Consider the following 13546-nt stretch of genomic DNA (forward strand, 5'->3'; position numbering starts at 1 on the left):
TTAAAAAAAATCCTCGACCACCTTAAGGCAAGAAGTGGAAACCAAATGGTTTCATGTCCTTTATACGATAATTAATTACTAAATCGCATCATGACATCCCTTCCAATATTTATAATACATATAATTATATATCAAATAGTCATTTAAATAATTTCTTTAAATCAAATCTAAGATTCAATATGGACTTATCAAACATCATACCAATTCTTGATTTTAAGTTAGATCAATATTCCTGGACCAGTTTTGTAGGAATCAAGTTTATAAATCCCCTTATTACCCTGTATATAAAGCTGGGTTCCTTTTGTCTAGGAATGCTCCACATCCATAGAGGTAGACAAGGTTTTGATTTTTAAATGATCGAAGCTAAAAGAAGAGAAAATATATGGATGAACTTGCTTGATCTTTACAAGGTGAGCTATTCATGTATAGACAATTTCCTAATTTTCCTATATGGCAACACTTTTGCCAATTAGAGAAATCTGGTTGTAACAGTCACACTGATTTACACGTTATTCTCTCTGAAACACATTATCATCCATTGGTTCTGCAAAATGGGAAGTTTTTGTAATTAAAGGAGTATATCACAGTGTTTACAGCAGTTTCAATAACGTCTGATCACAGCTTGTTGGTTTGAGGTTTCCGTCGACGTTTATTAATATATTGGATGCCTTTTTGTTTAGATACAGCCATGACAGTTCCGTTGTTGCTGTCAGCCTCCACTAACAGCAGAAAGCCATTAACAACATCAGCCACCCTAGAGAAAAATAACAGAAAAAAATAGTAAACGTAAGTTCAAAAGGTTAAACAATACACAATTAAATACATATTAACTGAAACCAGTTTAAGCCGAAAACAAACATTACAGAGTTGTCTTTATTCTTTAATCACTGGTCTACCAAAGTCTTACAACCAAACATATGTACATGTATTAAGAAGGAAGTCATATGAAACCATTAATGGCCTATGTAGTTTCCCACATTAATCTATTTTTAGGTTCCTATTTTGGGAATTCAATTTGATCCCCATAATTTGTGAAAAACAGAACTCTGTTGTTAATAGCAAAAGGCACAACTAGGGTACTAACTTAATATATACAGCAAGTTTTGTGAAGTTAAGTTGAAATGAAGTTATAGCCTGAAAAAAAACCCTCGGACAGATATATGGACAGACAGACAGATGGAGCCCAAATTAACATCCCCCGCAAACATGTTTTGCGGGGAAAGTTAGGGCGATTTCAAAATAGGCATGTTTAAACATTATTTGATTTGGTAATAGTGTGTTGACAGTACAGTACACACATTAAAGTAAAATTACACTCGTTAAAGAATAAATTTAATGTTCAAATTTTAAAATCTGTATGATAATGTTTCATGTCTACCAGTACTGCTTTATGGAATCCACACTCACGTTTGTATTCCTGTGTCTGTTACAACTTTGCTCACTTGGTTTAAAATTTCATCTTTGATTTCTTTCTGTGCTGAGTGAGTTTTATTGAATAGTTGTGTGTTGGTAAATGCTGGACAAAGAGCTGCATAACTTATACCAGTTTCCCGTGCACTTGGGTTTGCCTGAAAACAAAGACGTATATACAGCATACTTCATTAGAGAAACAATGATAAATAAATAGTCATTAAGTATTTTACCTTGTACATCACCTGTAATACTCACCACATCAGATCTAAGATTTACGTCTACTGAACGACATTAATTTGTCTCCCCAATACAGGGCTGTCTTAATAAACAGAGCTTGTGATATCCTCTCCTTGTTCCACTCATCACTAGAGTGGGAACATTAAGTTTAAGTCTCGCCACCTCATCCCTAAAGTCTTAAGTCTCCAAACCTCATCCCTTAAGTCTTAAGTCTTGCCACCTCATCCCTTAAGTCTTAAGTCTCCCAACCTCATCCCTTAAGTCTTCAGTCTCCCGACCTCATCCCTAAAGTCTTATGTCTCCCGACCTCATCCCTAAAGTGTTAAGTCTCCCGACCTCATCCCTTAAGTCTTAAGTCTCCAAACCTCATCCCTTCAGTCTTATGTCTCCCGACCTCATCCCTTAAGTCTTCAGTCTCCCGACCTCATCCCTTAAGTCTTCAGTCTCCCGACCTCATCCCTTCAGTCTTATGTCTCCCGACCTCATCCCTTAAGTTTTAAGTCTCCCTACATCATCACTTATGTCCTGGAATGTAATCCTATAACTACAACAAATGACTTATCTCAGTGACTCTGGACTGCAACCTTCCTTATTCTTATAATATCCACTGTCACTGAATGCAATTCCATAAGATTAAACAAAACTACTGTTGTGTTGTGTATGTAGAAGACATGAAAAATGTACTACTTGTTTAATTTTAGAAAGACTATGATTAAATACGTAAAAAATAGTGCATCATTATTTAGTTAGTCGTACCAATAACACAACAGTAAAATCAGGCATATGATAAAACACGTTCATAAATTAACAATGGGTGATGTCACTCAGTAGTTACAGATTTACAGTGAATCCCTGACAACTTACTGCCATACTTCTGGTGTATCCCACGACACCATACTTGGATCCAGCGTAGACTGGGGCGTAGAAAATTGGTGTTAACCCTGTCAATGATAAAAAGCAAGATTATTTGTGATGGCAGGTAAAAAAAAGAAAAAAATCACTCTTTTGAATGTACCAGGTATACCGCTACTAAGCTCAGATACACATATTTTGAAATGTTTGAGAAACATTACACCTCTAAGAGGAAATCATTCAGGAAGGCTAAGCAAACATGAGACCTTGATAGGACATTCAAATAAAATACATGTACAACCCAACACAACACTAGCTAGGACATTCAAATAAAATACATGTACAACCCAACACAACACTAGCTAGGACATTCAAATAAAATACATGTACAACCCAACACAACACTAGCTAGGACATTCAAATAAAATACAACCCAACACAACACTAGCTAGGACATTCAAATAAAACACAATACATCACAACACTAGCTAGGACATTCAAATAAAATACAACCCAACACAACACTAGCTAGGACATTCAAATACAACACAATTCATCACTAGTTAGGACATTCAAATAAAATACAACACAATACATCACTAGCTAGGACATGTACATAAAATACAGCACAACACAACACTAGCTAGGACATTCAAATACAACACAACACAACACTAGCTAGGATATTCAAATACAACACAACACAACACTAGCTAGGACATTCAAATACAAACAATACATCACTAGCTAGGACATTCAAATACAATACAATACATCACTAGCTAGGACATTCAAATAAAATACAACACAATACATCACTAGCTAGGACATTCAAATACAACACAATACATCACTAGCTAGGACATCCAAATACAACACAATACATCACTAGCTAGGACATTCAAATAAAATACAACACAATACATCACAAGCTAGGACATTCAAATACAACACAATACATCACAAGCTAGGACATTCAAATACAACACAATACAACACTAGCTAGAACATTCAAATAAAATACAACACAATACAACACTAGCTAGGACATTCAAATACAACACAACACATCACTAGCTAGGACATTCAAATACAACACAATACATCACTAGCTAGGACATTCAAATAAAATACAACACAATACATCACTAGCTAGGACATTCAAATACAACACAATACATCACTAGCTAGGACATTCAAATACAACACAATACATCACTAGCTAGGACATTCAAATACAACACAATACATCACTAGCTAGGACATTCAAATACAACACAATACATCACTAGCTAGGACATTTAAATACAACACAATACATCACTAGCTAGGACATTTAAATACAACACAATACATCACTAGCTAGGACATTTAAATACAACACAATACATCACTAGCTAGGACATTCAAATAAAATACAACACAATACATCACTAGCTAGGACATTCAAATAAAATACAACACAATACATCACTAGCTAGGACATTTAAATACAACACAATACATCACTAGCTAGGACATCTAAATATAATACAACACAATACATCACTAGCTAGGACATTCAAATACAACACAATACAACACTAGCTAGGACATGCAAATACAACACAATACATCACTAGCTAGGACATTCAAATACAACACAATTCATCACTAGTTAGGACATTCAAATAAAATACAACACAATACATCACTAGCTAGGACATGTACATAAAATACAGCACAACACAACACTAGCTAGGACATTCAAATACAACACAACACAACACTAGCTAGGATATTCAAATACAACACAACACAACACTAGCTAGGACATTCAAATAAAATACAACCCAACACATCACTAGCTAGGACATTCAAATACAACACAATACATCACTAGCTAGGACATTCAAATACAACACAATACATCACTAGCTAGGACATTTAAATACAACACAAACATCACTAGCTAGGACATTCAAATACAACACAATACATCACTAGCTAGGACATTCAAATACAACACAATACATCACTAGCTAGGACATTCAAATACAACACAATACATCACTAGCTAGGACATTCAAATACAACACAATACATCACTAGCTAGGACATTCAAATACAACACAATACATCACTAGCTAGGACATTCAAATACAACACAATACATCACTAGCTAGGACATTCAAATACAACACAATACATCACTAGCTAGGACATTCAAATACAACACAATACATCACTAGCTAGGACATTTAAATACAACACAATACATCACTAGCTAGGACATTCAAATACAACACAATTCATCACTAGCTAGGACATTCAAATACAACACAATACATCACTAGCTAGGACATTTAAATACAACACAATACATCACTAGCTAAAACAATATGCCCCGATTTCCAATTTTAAAGACATTAAAATCACATGAAAACATCATCCCTTTTCTATGCTGATCATGCTACTGTTCTCAGAAATATCACAATGAATGGTTAAGTAGTTACTGACATCAGAGATCATAAAGAGTAATGGTGGATATATCTGACAACACTACAAAAGTTACACAACACTCTGGGTACATATTCAGGTGATCACAGTAGTAACAGGAGACAACCATTACCTGCTGTTGATGCTATGTTCACCACAAGTCCTCCTCGACCCCCAGCTGTCTTATCCATATAGGTGGAGGCTAGCATGGTCCCCTCAATTACACCAATCTAAATGAAGAGAAGTTAAAAATGCAACTCCAGCAAATATTTTACCTTCAGAAGTCTTATTCTTTTCTAAAATCAGGGTTACTAAATTCAACTATAATATGGAACTATCATTTTGAAATTTTATTTCATATTCCTAAATGCTCATCTGTGTTACTCCTACATGTCACTACAAGCCTTATAGACTGATATAGACAGCCCATCTCCAGCCTTGAGAATCCTTTCTCAAATGTCCCTTTTGTCCTGTCAGTTTGACTTGTATACTTTTCTGTCCCAGCTTAATCCCTCAGGTCCAATTAAATGTGGGAAATCCTCCTCATAAAATGATCAAATACCCTCTATGGATTGTCAAGTCCTTCCAGTTACCTGATACAGTACCCCTCTAAAGTTCTGCCAGCTTTATCTGATACAGTACCTCCTAAAGTCCTATGTTTATCTGATACAGGACCTCCTAAAGTCCTATGTTTATCTGATAGTATCCCCTAAATCCTATGTTTATCTGGTACAGTACCCCCTAAAGTCCTATATTTATCTGATACAGTATCCCCTAAAGTCCTATGTTTATCTGATACAGTACCCTCTAAAGTCCTATGTTTATCAGGTACAGTACCCCCTAAAGTCCTATGTTTATCTGATACAGTACCCTCTAAAGTCCTATGTTTATCTGGTACAGTACCCCCTAATGTCCTACCATGTTTATCTGAATTGTCCTCCTCCAAGTATCTGGTTCCTCACCATTCACACCTGCATTGTTCACAAGGATGTCTACTCCACCAAACTCCTTTATGACTTTTTTCATCACTCCTGTACAAAATTAGATTTAATTTAATCACAAGGCTCTTGCTTATTAATCAAATATTGTTCTCCCTTTAGAAGAAATCACTCAATCTCACCAAATTCCATTTAACAATATGACCCTCCTGACAAATTACATCTGTGTCCCCTACATTCCTCCTGACAAATTACATCTGTGTCCCCTACAACCCCACCTCCCCTGACAAATTACATCTGTGTCCCCTACACCCCACCTGACAAATTACATCTGTGTCCCCTTCACTCCTCCTGACAAATTACATCTGTGTCCCCTACATCCCTCCTGATAAATTACATCTGTGTCCCCTATACCCCTCCTGACAAATTACATCTGTGTCCCCTATACCCCTCCTGACAAATTACATCTGTGTCCCCTACATCCCTCCTGATAAATTACATCTGTGTCCCCTACCCTCCCCTACCCCCTGACAAATTACATCTGTGTCCCCTAGACCCCTCCTGACAAATTACATGTGTCTCCTACACCTCTCCTGACAAATTACATCTGTGTCCCCTACACCGCCCCCCCCCTCCCCTGACAAATTACATCTGTGTCCCCTACATTCTCTTGACAAATTACATCTGTGTCCCCTACACTCCTCCTGACAAATTACATCTGTGTTCCCTACACCCCTCCTGACAAATTACATTTGTGTCCCCTACATCCCTCCTGATAAATTACATCTGTGTCCCCTACCCCCCTGTGATAAATTACATCTGTGTCCCCCCCTCCCCCCTGACAAATAACATGTGTCCCCTTCCCCTCCTGACAAATTACATGTGTCTCCTACACCTCTCCTGACAAATTACATCTGTGTCCCCTACATTCTCTTGACAAATTACATCTGTGTCCCCTACATTCTCTTGACAAATTACATCTGTGTCCCCTACACTCCTCCTGACAAATTACATCTGTGTTCCCTACACCCCTCCTGAAAAATTACATCTGTGTCCCCTACATCCCTCCTGATAAATTACATCTGTGTCCCCTACCCTGTCCCCCCCCCCCCTGACAAATTACATCTGTGTCCCCTACATCCCTCCTGATAAATTACATCTGTGTCCCCTACACCCCTCCTGACAAATTACATCTGTGTCCCCTACACCTCTCCTGACAAATTACATCTGTGTCCCCTACACCTCTCCTGACAAATTACCTGTGTCCCCTATACCCCTCCTGACAAATTACATCTGTGTCCCCTACACCCCTCCTGACAAATTACATCTGTGTCCCCCACACCTCTCCTGACAAATTACATCTGTGTCCCCTACATTCCTCCTGACTCTACAGAACAGTAATAGTTTTTGACTGGTTTATCACTTGATGTGAGCTTATCAAAGAATGAATATAGAAAATATTTTTTCTAGAAGAGTTTTTTATTAAAAAAATCAACATCACTCATTTACCTTCAAATTGATCATGGTTGGTGACATCACACTTGAGGAACATGCTCTTTCCTGCCCCAAACTCTTTATTCCAGCTGCCGATAGTGGCTAGCCCAGTAGCAGAGTTAATGTCACAGATACAAACCTGTCAAGAAATGGAAATTTTTTTTAAAATTATAATTCAAATTTTATTTATCTTATTTCTGTTATTACTGCAATGATGAACCAACTTATTTCAGCTTACAAATACTAATCACACTAACACTGGGATCACTGGCCCGGCTGGAGGTGTGCATGGAGTCTTACTGTGTGAGGAAACTTGGCCAGGGTGCCCGGTGGAAACCAACGTGTGGTCATTGCAATGTGAAAGGTAAGCGTTGTTACTACATCAAACGACTACTTAAACAATGTATTTACTGATTTACGAAAATAAGCTGCCTCAGTAACCTGGACTGAAATATTGCAGATTTTAAAAAATTTTGTTCAATTGCCGTAACAATTATTTTTTCCTCTTTAATCTCTCTCTCTCGTCCTTATTCTTCACTCGAATCAGGAACTTCTCTAACTTCTAGACCGACCAGGCCTTGAAAAGAGGGTGTAAATGCATATTTATTAGACCACCTATCAGCCATGTCTCATGACAGGCGTCATAATTCACTTCAGATTAAAATTAATTGTAATGATATATAGGACATATGTGGACAGGGCCTGATGAAGTCTCGTCAGATGACTGGAGATGAGCATTTGTCCCAGTTTCTAACCTTTGCACCTTTCCGAAGTAGACCCTCGGCGAACCCACGACCTAATCCTTGCGCACCTCCGGTCACGATTGCAACTTTCCCGAGTAGTTTCATGTCTACTGGCCGTGTGAAGCCTTGATCACCCTGCTTATGACCTGTTAAAAGTTTCTGCCCGGTGTCTCTATGCGAGTCAACCGTGATCCTTGTAACGAAACAAGGGAAGTAACTCTAAAAACAATGATTACCGTAGTTAATCCATCAACAACACTACTTCGTGTGGTAAATTGTGGAAAAGACATCACCTGGTAAGTGTTTCAACATCACGAACCGATCGAGATCTATGTCACTGCTGTGATGATCCCCGACCCCACTGATTTTGTATAGATATGTACTTCTCTGGGGAAATCGGCATTCAGTACAGCATATGCTGTGCGTGTTCCTCAACTGACATGAGCTCCCAGAGTTACCGCCCTTCGTTATATTCTGTCAGATGGTCGAAAAAGTAATTCTTGACAGGCTAATCAAACCAACTCATAAGAAGATACGTGACGTACTAAATGTAGATATAAAGGGATATATATACCCTTTCTTGAATAAACTTCACATAAATGTAACAATAAATAAAGAAGGCTACAAGGGTCTTATTGGTAATCTAGCCATTAAGATATTAGTTCCTAAATTCAGCAGTGTGTTCGTATAAATTAAGAATGTGACAAATGTGTTCCAAATGAAATAGGAGCAGGTCGGCTTGTGTATAGTGTTAAATATACGGTCTCTGTCACTCAGCTGATGGGTCGGTATGGCTTGTATATAGTGTTAAATATACGGTCTCTGTCACTCAGCTGATGGGTCGGTGTGGCTTGTATATAGTGTTAAATATACGGTCTCTGTCACTCAGCTGATGGGTCGGTGTGACTTGTATATGGTGTTAAATACGGTCTCTGTCACTCAGCTGATGGGTCGGTATGGCTTGTATATAGTGTTAAATATACGGTCTCTGTCACTCAGCTGATGGGTCGGTGTGACTTGTATATGGTGTTAAATACGGTCTCTGTCACTCAGCTGACGGGTTGGTGTGGCTTGTATATAGTGTTAAATATACGGTCTCTGTCACTCAGCTGATGGGTCGGTGTGGCTTGTATATAGTGTTAGATACTGTCTCTGTCACTCAGCTGATGGGTCGGTGTGGCTTGTATATAGTGTTAAATATACTGTCTCTGTCACTCAGCTGACGGGTTGGTGTGACTTGTATATAGTGTTAAATATACGGTCTCTGTCACTCAGCTGATGGGTCGGTGTGGCTTGTATATAGTGTTAGATACTGTCTCTGTCACTCAGCTGATGGGTCAGTGTGGCTTGTACAATGTGTTAATACAGTCTGTCACTCAGCTGACGGGTCAGTGTGGCTTGTACATAGTGTTAGATACTGTCTCTGTCACTCAGCTGATGGGTTGGTGTGGCTTGTATATAGTGTTAGATACTGTCTCTGTCACTCAGCTGACGGGTTGGTGTGGCTTGTATATAGTGTTAAATACGGTCTCTGTCACTCAGCTGACGGGTCGGTGTGGCTTGTATATAGTGTTAAATACTGTCTCTGTCACTCAGCTGACGGGTTGGTGTGGCTTGTATATAGTGTTAGATACTGTCTCTGTCACTCAGCTGACGGGTTGGTGTGACTTGTATATAGTGTTAAATACGGTCTCTGTCACTCAGCTGACGGGTCGGTGTGGCTTGTATATAGTGTTAAATACTGTCTCTGTCACTCAGCTGACGGGTCGGTGTGGCTTGTATATAGTGTTAGATACTGTCTCTGTCACTCAGCTGATGGGTCAGTGTGGCTTGTACATAGTGTTAATACAGTCTGTCACTCAGCTGACGGGTCAGTGTGGCTTGTACATAGTGTTAGATACTGTCTCTGTCACTCAGCTGATGGGTTGGTGTGGCTTGTATATAGTGTTAGATACTGTCTCTGTCACTCAGCTGACGGGTTGGTGTGGCTTGTATATAGTGTTAGATACTGTCTCTGTCACTCAGCTGACGGGTTGGTGTGGCTTGTATATAGTGTTAGATACTGTCTCTGTCACTCAGCTGACGGGTTGGTGTGACTTGTATATAGTGTTAAATATACGGTCTCTGTCACTCAGCTGATGGGTCGGTGTGACTTGTATATTGTGTTAAATATACGGTCTCTGTCACTCAGCTGACGGGGTGGGGTGACTTGTATATAGTGTTAAATATACGGTCTCTGTCACTCAGCTGATGGGTCGGTGTGACTTGTATATTGTGTTAAATATACGGTCTCTGTCACTCAGCTGATGGAGCATCCTTCTTTGGTTTTGTTACACAAAACTAACTTACTTGATTGCTTTAAGTTTCAGCTCAATGACACAAGTTAGTGCGAATAGAAAACGAATTGGGGATGTGTTTTCATCTGCCGGTCACGTTGGGTATCTTGGAATTTGGGTCGAATCCCAAAAATTGGTATCATGGTATGGGCAATCAGATAATTCTTTCGGATAAATTTCAACTAAATCTAACAAGTTGAACTGAAGTTAAATCTTAAGATGTCTGTTGTTAAGGAAACTCATAATTATGCGATCATGCTACAAAATGGCCGCGGAAACCGTCCTTATAAAACCATTTCCTATATAGATCTAGCAAGTTTCAACTCAGGATCAATAAAGAAGTTCATAACACATTTATCAAAACGGCAAAGATACCGGCCATCCGGGATTTCTTCTTTCTCCAGACCTCCTTAGCAAAATGGATGATGTGAAGTGCATGGGCATGCAAATAGATAAGCATTCTTCATTCCTTTTTATTTTTTCAATTTCTTTTATTTATTTACTTCTGCTTTAACATAAATATATGTACGAATGTAGACTTTAACGTAGGAGACGTTTGAGAACAGCTAGAGTCAGCTGATCTTTAAACATATTTACAGAAACAGTGTCTACAATGGCCCCAGGGAGGGTATCCCACTGGACAACTGTGCGTGGAAAGTAGGACTATTTGAAGGCGTCATTTGTTGCAAATACATCTCTGAATTTTTCATTGTTGATTTTCGATTTTCTACTGTCAATAAGAACAGAGGATACCAGTTGTAGGAACAGCAATGAGACAGCGGAAAGTTTTAGACGACGCGTTGCTAACAGTGACCAATGGATATTTCTAATAATTTCTTACACACTATCTGTGCCATGGTAGTTATTGCATATATATCTAACTGCACGTCGTTGAGCCATTTCAATTTTGTTAATATTGCGATGTGTGAGCGTCCCATATACAAATACGTATGTATCACACTAAAGTTTGTGCTATACTAGTGACTGTTAAGCTTTAGCCTCGTATTTGAAAATTTAAGATTTCTCTTCAAATCGACCCGAACGATATCGTCACTTGGTTTGTACCATTACATGATTATTCTAGGCAAAATTCAGATTTAGCAAAAACGAAGAGTTTTCGAAGAAGTCTAAAGTATACGTTTGTTCATGAAACCCGTGATTGTGTTATCATGTTTCAACAAAAATAAAGTATTTACAGTCTGTGGAGCTGGAGGTGAATCTTAAAATGTGTTTTCAAGGTGGCGGAAATTGAGTCCATCTTGGATTTGTACCGAAATGAAAAATAACAACACTTTTTCAGAACATTCCATGCAAGTTTTAACTAGATCCTCGAGGAGATAAGGTACACCTTATGTGATATATTTAATCAGTTTTATGAAAAGATACATTTAAAACGCTTTTATAACACGCAGATAATAAATGAAGGACTCAAGGCTTCTACAGGTTACAGACGATACGTAGATAGTTATAAAGATATAAAATGTGGAAGTTTACCAACAATCAATTTTGAGCTATTAATTTAAGAAATGCGCCATCAATCGAATTTTTACCTCTGTACAAGGCAGTTATTATCATACGTAACGCCACAGTTCTTCCTAGTCATTCCTTAAAACAGAACGATATCTGATCATTTCTAACGTTATTGTCATAATGAGAATTCACATGTACTAAATTCTCGTTATAAAAGGGACTTCCTACAACAGGCCGATTCGATCCAAACGGCGATCAATCATCTACTGCCACAGACAACATGTCGTTATAGCACGTGCTGTTTTAATGGTTATGTAATTTTTCCTACTCTTACAGAAACCCTACATTAGCAGTAATTACATCTATAAATGTATCTCACCACATGTGACAACACAATGGACAGGAATATCACATAAATCAGTGTCTGAACCCGTCTAAGACGTACCGAAGAGGAAACATGTTGTCGGGTAAACATTCTAATAATAGGTTTGTAAGAAGAATGAGCGGACAGAAAACTTAGAAATACACCATTTTATTAAAACTGCGTGCATAAGGAATCTGAAAGTGTAAATTAACGGATGTTCGAATATGATATTTACTGTTGAATCTGACAGCTGACATCTTGTTCAATACAAGAGAGATACTTAATGCTAAATATATCATGTTTGTGAAGTAGATCCCAGTACTTATTTAAGGGTGTATATTTTGTATGTACAATGTAGATTTAATGTTAAGCGAGACCAGTTTTCAGAGGTTCAAACTGTCCTAACTTACTACACAGGTCAACTAGAGACATATCACTTACCATGTAGTAAAACAATAAATTTGATCTCGATCAGTTTGTGAGGTCAAAGTGGGATAAAGTGGAGAGAGATATTAAAACCCAGACGATTTGGACCATATTTTCATCAACAGTGATTTACAAATCTTGCTGAAGTCGAAAAAGCAAAAAGTTCGCCCACAAGCAATATAACATATGGTCAGTCACTACCACCTACAGTCGTGAGTGAAAATGTCGGACTGCTTATCTACATTTCTATATAGGATAAAACTGAATGACGCAATATTCCTCTTTTGTTAGAATCCATATTTATATTTGGACTAGAGATTGGTAGTTATCGTATGTTTAAAAGAAACGCTATTGACTAACCTTAATCACTTATCCTTGAATTCGACTTGCCGGAAACTGATGTTGGACCGATCGATTTGAATTTTCCGGGAAAAGTTATAGATCCTGCACTGCATATCAGTTTATCGAGAACCACTTCTCTGACAGACTCAGATAGTAATTTTGAAACATTTTCTTCAGGTTTGTGATGTCAATAGAATAAAAGTTCTTATAACATAACCAGGAGACTACTGATTGTGTTAAAAGATTTTCTCTTCTATAGTTAGACACATGTATCTGTTAGCGAAGGTGCTATATGTTTGTCACTGATGGTGTTATATATTTGTCACTGATGGTGTTATATATTTGTCACTGATGGTGTTATATATTTGTCAATGATGGTGTTATATATTTGTCACTGATGGTGTTATATATATATATATATTTCACTCTATCGTCTTCAGTGTTCTAGGACAG

General features: G+C 37.9%; 1 protein-coding gene across 1 annotated transcript; it reads right to left on the bottom strand.

The window, feature by feature from the left end:
- Positions 1-102: 102 nt before the first annotated feature.
- Positions 103-8339, bottom strand: LOC132562042 (15-hydroxyprostaglandin dehydrogenase [NAD(+)]-like). The gene is made up of 7 exons (XM_060226764.1): positions 8168-8339; positions 7428-7551; positions 5899-6011; positions 5114-5210; positions 2515-2591; positions 1408-1568; positions 103-754 (listed from the first exon to the last, which is right to left on the bottom strand). The coding sequence occupies exons 1-7, from the start codon at positions 8258-8260 to the stop codon at positions 616-618; spliced, it is 804 nt and encodes a 267-aa protein (XP_060082747.1). The 5' UTR covers positions 8261-8339; the 3' UTR covers positions 103-615.
- Between the last annotated feature and the right edge of the window lie 5207 nt (positions 8340-13546).

Source organism: Ylistrum balloti, unplaced genomic scaffold (genome assembly GCF_031769215.1).
Source record: "Ylistrum balloti isolate Yb309-2 unplaced genomic scaffold, AGI_CSIRO_Ybal_v1 Utg371328, whole genome shotgun sequence".
In the NCBI taxonomy this organism is placed as follows: domain Eukaryota; kingdom Metazoa; phylum Mollusca; class Bivalvia; order Pectinida; family Pectinidae; genus Ylistrum; species Ylistrum balloti.

What these genes read in the sequence shown, in the direction of transcription:
- LOC132562042 (XM_060226764.1), bottom strand. Translation starts at nt 8,260, where the DNA reads ATGAAACTACTCGGGAAAGTTGCAATCGTGACCGGAGGTGCGCAAGGA. An exon ending in TACTTCGGAAAGGTGCAAAG is followed by an intron (nt 7,552 to 8,167) that starts GTTAGAAACTGG and finishes ATTTCTTGACAG; the next exon opens with GTTTGTATCTGTGACATTAA. An exon ending in GGACAATTCAGATAAACATG is followed by an intron (nt 5,211 to 5,898) that starts GTAGGACATTAG and finishes CTCTTCATTTAG; the next exon opens with ATTGGTGTAATTGAGGGGAC.